This window comes from Amia ocellicauda, chromosome 3, assembly GCF_036373705.1.
Source record: "Amia ocellicauda isolate fAmiCal2 chromosome 3, fAmiCal2.hap1, whole genome shotgun sequence".
NCBI lineage: Eukaryota > Metazoa > Chordata > Actinopteri > Amiiformes > Amiidae > Amia > Amia ocellicauda.
Window position 1 is genome coordinate 5,979,850 of NC_089852.1, and position 7,625 is coordinate 5,987,474.

The 7,625-nt window shown below is 36.5% G+C and overlaps 1 protein-coding gene across 1 annotated transcript in view; it reads right to left on the reverse strand.

The window, feature by feature from the left end:
* The window catches only part of cfap20dc (CFAP20 domain containing), an 80,730-nt gene extending 79,431 nt beyond the window's left edge, over positions 1 to 1,299 (reverse strand). Inside the window, exons 1-3 of the mRNA XM_066697920.1 lie at positions 1,217 to 1,299; positions 597 to 785; positions 130 to 219 (exon numbers count right to left, since the gene is read on the reverse strand). Coding sequence (XP_066554017.1) covers positions 130 to 219; positions 597 to 617 — 111 coding nt within the window. The 5' untranslated portion in view covers positions 618 to 785; positions 1,217 to 1,299. The remainder of the gene's footprint in view (positions 1 to 129; positions 220 to 596; positions 786 to 1,216) is intronic.
* Between the last annotated feature and the right edge of the window lie 6,326 nt (positions 1,300 to 7,625).

The window sequence follows — 7,625 nt, forward strand, 5'->3', positions numbered from 1 at the left end:
ACTAGTAAGATATATGTAGTTTCTTGAGATTATATTAATGCTTACCATGTACCATGGTACTTGATATATGTCACACTCATATCAGTCTGTTTACATTACAGGACAGAGATGAACAAATGTAATACATACTTTCCAAATAGCAGTTTGACTGCCAAAGAGCTTCCACTTTGCTACAGGATCTTTTCCTTGAGCACTGAAGATGTCAACCATTGGGCCACCCTTTAATATCAAATGATTGTATGAATATCCTCAAATAGAAACAGGAGTAGAGGAACAAACACATTCATCTTAAGAAATTCAACCAAACAAATCTAGATTTGTCTAAAGAAAATCTGTTTTAAACGTAGGAGGTATCTAAAAGACTCATTCCTGCAGAATAATTTTAAACTATTGTAACATTGAACATTTAAAGGATAACAACTTCTTATTGCCATTAACACTTTTTGTACCACATGCATTGTTCACTGTTTCACACAAACCAAACCCATGCAACTGTAAACGTATTGTGTTCCAGGAAGAATACAGATATTGTACATTTGTACCATCTGCCAATTCAGTCAACAAAAATTAATATATGACAAAATATATATTTTTACCTGGTATTCATTTTTGAACATCCTTGAAGGTGGGTTATGTTATCAATGTCCCACAAATGGAAATGACTGAAAAGGTAAGATTTGCTTGAACTGTGGTAATTTGACAACTATAGATATTTCAATTCATTTTTCCCCTGGATAGTCTGCAGCATCTTCATGGTTTGTTGATTTTCGCTGCTATTTCACTACCTGGAATAAATAAATAAATAAATAAATAGTACAAAAGGAATCGCTAACATCAGTCCCCCCCCCCCGCCCCCCGTCACCACAACATAACGTGAAGTTTGATGCAAGCGAGACACAATGTAGCACTTGCAGTGTAAATTATAAATCGTGTTGTATTAATTACTTAATTGTATGAATTAATAATGATTGTTATTAAGGAGTTTGAAATACAAAGCTGGCACATTTTTGGAATATACATCGCATTTCCATGTCAATGTAAACGTCTTTACAAACACAAGACACGTAATTCTCACCACATAGGCCAACCGACACCTGCACTGCAACGGTCAACTCTGCTTAATGTCGTATGAATACATGTTTTGAATATATATCAAGTGGATTTGATAACGACTTCAACGTGCGTTTTAGCCACAGTATAAGTAAAACGTATTCACCTGCCACGGATGCTCGACCTCTTCACGATTTATAATTATTCACATGAGAAGCACAGGACGCAACATGTCGCAACGCTTCCGCCTTGGAACCTACAGAGCTGTTTCCATGGTAACGGGACGCTACAAGCAGCTGAGCATGCGCGGGACTGACATCGACACGTGTGTGCGAAAATGAAAGCGGATTCTAGTTAAATGCAAGAAAATGAATGTAATGCCCATGCTCATCGGTGCACCCTAGCCTTCATTTACTAGTTAGTTTAAAATGGCTTTTGTAATACATCGAGCCTAGACACACTCGCATATATTATACTTGGATATCAGTGGACGTTCTGACACTGTTATGATACAAAATAGGGTTTATATAAGTAATAATAAATGCGCTGCTATGCTCTACTTTAATGTATTCAAAAGTGTATTCCTTTTTGATTGATTCACTGCAATAGCTTGATCCCGAGCAGCTTACCCGTTTAAATGAAGTTGCATTGCCTGATTCAAGATAGCTTCCGAGATAGATACTGGAAGCCTTTTCATTTCTGGGTCAATTCCTTCTGCTGGTTGTTCCATAGGCTGACAGTCACTGTGAATACATATTAAACAGATAGAGCTGATAATGTTTAAAGGCCTGCCCTTTGTGCTTTTTGTTTTCTTTATGTAGTGCCATAATTTCGGCGGATTGCTGTCATCTGAAAATATCTGTACTGTCTGCTGCGAAGTTAGAAGAAAACGATGCATATTAACTGATTTGAAGCTGTGCAGTTCTGCAGTCATATTTTTGAAACATGTAAAATAACATCACACAGTCATATATACAGTCATATTATGTATTTATCTATTTTTGGTAATACTGTAGACTTGGTGAAAAGGAGGTAAAATATGACAAACAGGTATGACAAACAGTAAGTAACACTATGTAACTAAGCAATAAGCCATCCCACCAAGTCATTTATTGTACATGAATTCCATCAAAACCATTGGGGTACAAATGAGTGTTCAGAGTGCTAGGATTGCACTTTGACTGCACTCACATTCAGGCAAATATACATAAGAAATATATTTTAAAAAACAACAAGTATTGTAAAACACACACATATAAGTCAATCGACAAATGATCTCAAGGAACAATAACACTTATGAAGAATATATATATATATATATATATATATATATATATATATATATATATATATATATATATATATATATATTTAACAAAGACTGTACTAGAATAAAGGTATGACCAATTAATTTCTTTAGATAATCCCCACACAGGTTTATCCTTTTTGTTGGGAGGTGTTAATTGGGTGAAAATTGTAAAATTGGTTTAAGAAGCTTTTGAAGTCTGAATAGGAATACTGTATTTTACTATATTAATCACAGTTCCCCATCACATCTATGGTGCTGCCACAGAAAATTTCACTCTGCTCTAAAATACATGCAGTAATAAAAGCAGCCCACTACCATCTTGTCATTTGAAAACTACGTCACTAACCTTTTGTTTTCCATGCTCCATTTAAAAGGCCAGATACAGGTGACTGCTTTGCCTTCTGCTAAAGGATAGGGAATCGGCGTGCTTGACAGAAGTCCTATCCACAGATGAGTAGTTTAGGATGATCCCAAGCCCACATTTACTCAACACTTGCTGAAATGAAATTTTAATAGTGAAATGTAACCTCCATGGTTGACAAGATTTACACAATTTAGCAGAATAGCTGTAAAGGGAAATTACTTCTTTATGATCTTTGCCTCAGTGAATGTGAAAAATTCATTAATCAAATAGCGACACATACTTTGTTCTCATTAGTGCTGAACAGAAATCATTTAATTTGTCTCATACTATTTGTTATCCCAAAAGGTCATTTTTAAATTTCATCCACTGCTGGTGGGGCAAGAGAGACTTGACAGCTAAAGTAACTATAACGTACACTTAATGAATACATTTCACGCACAATGCACAGTCCTCCAAGAGTCCTTATTTAAGAATACCTAATGCCCTTAAAAATATATTGATTTCAATAGGAGTCGAAACATTCAATATTATTCTTAATTTGGAGTTCTCAAATGCAAGGCGTTACACTTCATAGTAATGTATAGCAGATGTAGAAAATTAATTAAGCTGTAACTTTCATTGATTACATGGCACTTGTGGACAGAAACAAATGTATTGCAAGTAAAGTAACATGACATATGTAGTTGTTTCTGTACAGTGCAATTTTTTTAAACAAGCCAAGCACTGTTGATAAGAATCTCATCAGTTTTGTAGCGCATGCAAGCAAAATGCATCACTGAAATGGAGATGTCACCATGATGCCCATTATGAAGATATACTTGTTTATTTGAGATATTTTATCAGTTTGGCAGCACAAACTGCATACCCTCATAGAACAGCAGTCCAGAGAAACACACACAATGATTGGTCTGTGTACAAAAAAATAGCAATAACAAAAGAAAATGTGAAACATATTACAACTTTTAAATGCCAATATTTATAAAAGTGACATTAAAAGCCCCGTGCTTATTTCTGGGATGGTAGTCATTTTTATTCAGCAAGCGTGATCCAACCTCAGTTGTGAAGTGCCTGCGGTATTTGTGCTTTTTTCAATTCAGAAGGGAGGAACCTCATAATTCAGTCCTGATATAGCCAAGGGGTTTTAATCACAGCCTGTCAAGATCTATGGTAATTAATAATTCCAAGAAACGGAATTACAGCTCTAAATGGTATGAAGTCCACATTCAAAAGAACAGAGACCATTGCACAAGGCTGTTCTCCCACTAGAGGAACTCACATTTGACTCTGAAATGACAAGTGAAGGTGAGACCTATGCAGATAAGCCAGTGGAGCTCTCTCTTTTGCTTGTAGGTGTCATCTCAACGAGCAGTCTAGGCTCTCACTGGTGCTGGCTTTGACATCCAGGTAGAATAAAATTTATTAGACTCCTGCAAACTAATAATGAAAAATGAAACTCTTAAACAATTGCAGAGACCTGGTCATAAATGTGGCCCGAAAAAAGGCAAGATGGTTTAGTCCCCTATATAAATCAAAGGAATGACTCCTGTAATCACACCTTAAAGCTGCTGTGCCCGTACTAAATCATCATTTGTTTAACAGTTTAAAGCTGGTATTCTATATGAAGAGCACAATCTCTGAATATTTGTTAGCAGACTTCACTCTAAATGTACTGAGGATAAATTGTGATAATATATTGAGAAATGTATATATTTTAATCATCCTCCTTTTTCCATAGTAATGAGGCAAATGATTGGAGAGACATAATGGTACAGTCAGGGTATATTCAATGGTGCATCCCTGCTATCCTGTGTCGCTTATGAAAAAGTGATATAAAATCAGTAATTACAGTATTTATGTTACTAAAAGTCAATATACAAGTTATTATATGTATTACTTGTTCTTCAGTTAATGTAATTTATCTCATTTCATGATGGTGGAGTCAACAGTGTGTGGGCAAAACTAGTCATCAGCTGAGGACGTGTATGAAAACAAAAGTACCAGTCGCAGAGGAGAGGTATTTGAGTATTAGATTTTTGCTTTCATATTACCCAAATGCTCAGCAAACAAGAGTTCAGTTCTATTATAGATAAACAGATTTTCTCTTGAAGAATAGCAGTACGGTGGCCATTGAAACATATGTAAACTTTTAGTCTTCTTTTTTTCACAGAACAGTCAGTCTCCTGTGCTAAATTCTATTGTCATGGAAACAACAAGTAGATATCCCCACTAAATGGCACCAGGTCATCTGTTGCATCTGTTGTTCTGCTTTTAACATTCCAAACAAAGGATATCACACAGGATAGCATAATACAAAATGTGAGTTAGTGTCTTAGCATCTCTGCAACTTGAATGAAAAATACAGAACCATAAGTTGTTGATTGTTATAATGGATCTCACACAATATTCAATTACTTCAGCAAGAGGACAAAAATATAATGTCATATTTATTTGATTAGTGTACAAAAGTGCATTTGGTATGAAATCTTTTCTATATTTGTAAAGTGTATATTATAATATATTCTGATATAATATCGAAGATTAAATGCATCTGGTACTGTTTTTGTCTATCAATCTTTGGGGGGTATTTAAAGGGAAACTGATGGGAAAAGTTGATATGCCACACTTTCGTTAAATATTAGACAGGCTGATCAATAGCTTATTCAATACCATCCATTTAAGCACCATTCTTATTTAGACTGTTAACTCAGTTACAGCAACCTGAATACCCATTTGGCAGATCATTTATATAAATTAGGAAAAGCAATAATCTTAACTAGTATCCCAGGGGTAATGAATGCAGAAAGAATGTATACAGTACATATTTAAATTTCAGCAAGCCATTATGTTAAAGTAAGGAACATTTAATTGTTGCATTTACAGTATAATTAGCTCTATCAAATACTCACTTTAGCCTCTACATACTTTCATTATTACTCAATATTTCCAAGTCAGTTAAGTTAAAAATGAAAAATACACAAATCTCAAATTTCCACATGTGCAGTTGCGTGGAAACAAGATGATGACAACTTTTCCAAGATAATATTCATCACATTTTAATTCATTCTTATTCTGTTGAACAAAGCTAATGTTCACAATTTTGTATCAGCCTCGTCTCACTGCAGAGTACCCTAATATACTTACTGAGTGATATCCTGAATTTGGGGATAAATATTGACCATGAGACCATAAGACCATACAAATACAATATATTGCCAATAAAGACTGAGAACCTGGAAAAAAAAAAAAACATGAAAAACTAAACTCTGAATCAGTGAAATCACTTTTACATACAGCAAAGGAATCCAAGAGCACAAATTGTAAGCAATTTGGGTGATTCTGTGAAAGCAATCCTCAAATGTCATACTGTACATGACGTATGTTGAAGAATATATCTCACAGCAGTAACAAGACTTATTTCTGTGGCAACCATAGCAACTTTATAGAAGCAATATTTCTGAAAGTATGCAGGTGTCATCACATTCACAATGAATAATCATTTTCTGCTCTTCTAAATATTCTGCATAGTTATATGCAATAGCTGTATATAAATATATTGCAGATTATGCTATCTATGTAAGGATTTTAGATGTACAGAATATATGCTGTCATATGAGCATATATGAGCTTGTGCAAATTGTAGCCTCTTTTTCCTATTTGTAGTGGAGATGAGTGGTACCCAGTGGGGTCTTCTGCTGTTGTAGCCCATCCGCCTCAAGGTTGTACGTGTTGTGGCTTCACAAATGCTTTGCTGCATACCTCGGTTGTAACGAGTGGTTATTTCAGTCAAAGTTGCTCTTCTATCAGCTTGAATCAGTCGGCCCATTCTCCTCTGACCTCTAGCATCAACAAGGCATTTTCGCCCACAGGACTGCCGCATACTGGATGTTTTTCCCTTTTCACACCATTCTTTGTAAACCCTAGAAATGGTTGTGCGTGAAAATCCCAGTAACTGAGCAGATTGTGAAATACTCAGACCGGCCCGTCTGGCACCAACAACCATGCCACGCTCAAAATTGCTTAAATCGCCTTTCTTTCCCATTCGACATTCAGTTTGGAGTTCAGGAGATTGTCTTGACCAGGACCACACCCCTAAATGCATTGAAGCAACTGCCATGTGATTGGTTGGTTAGATAATTGCATTAATGAGAAATTGAACAGGTGTTCCTAATAATCCTTTAGGTGAGTGTAGTGTAGTGAGAATGGGCCGACTGATTCAAGCTGTTAGAAGAGCAACTTTGACTGAAATAACCACTCGTTACAACTGAGGTATGCAGCAAAGCATTTGTGAAGCCACAACACGTACAACCTTGAGGCGGATGGGCTACAACAGCAGAAGACCCCACCGGGTACCACTCATCTCCACTACAAATAGGAAAAAGAGGCTACAATTTGCACAAGCTCACCAAAATTGGACAGTTGAAGACTGGAAAAATGTTGCCTGGTCTGATGAGTCTCGATTTCTGTTGAGACATTCAGATGGTAGAGTCAGAATTTGGCGTAAACAGAATGAGAACATGGATCCATCATGCCTTGTTACCACTGTGCAGGCTGGTGGTGGTGGTGTAATGGTGTGGGGGATGTTTTCTTGGCACACTTTAGGCCCCTTAGTGCCAATTGGGCATTGTTTAAATGCCACGGCCTACCTGAGCATTGTTTCTGACCATGTCCATCCCTTTATGACCACCATGTACCCATCCTCTGATGGCTACTTCCAGCAGGATAATGCACCATGTCACAAAGGTCGAATCATTTCAAATTGGTTTCTTGAACATGACAATGAGTTCACTGTACTAAACTGGCCCCCACAGTCACCAGATCTCAACCCAATAGAGCATCTTTGGGATGTGGTGGAACGGGAGCTTTGTGCCCTGGATGTGCATCCCACAAATCTCCATCAACTGC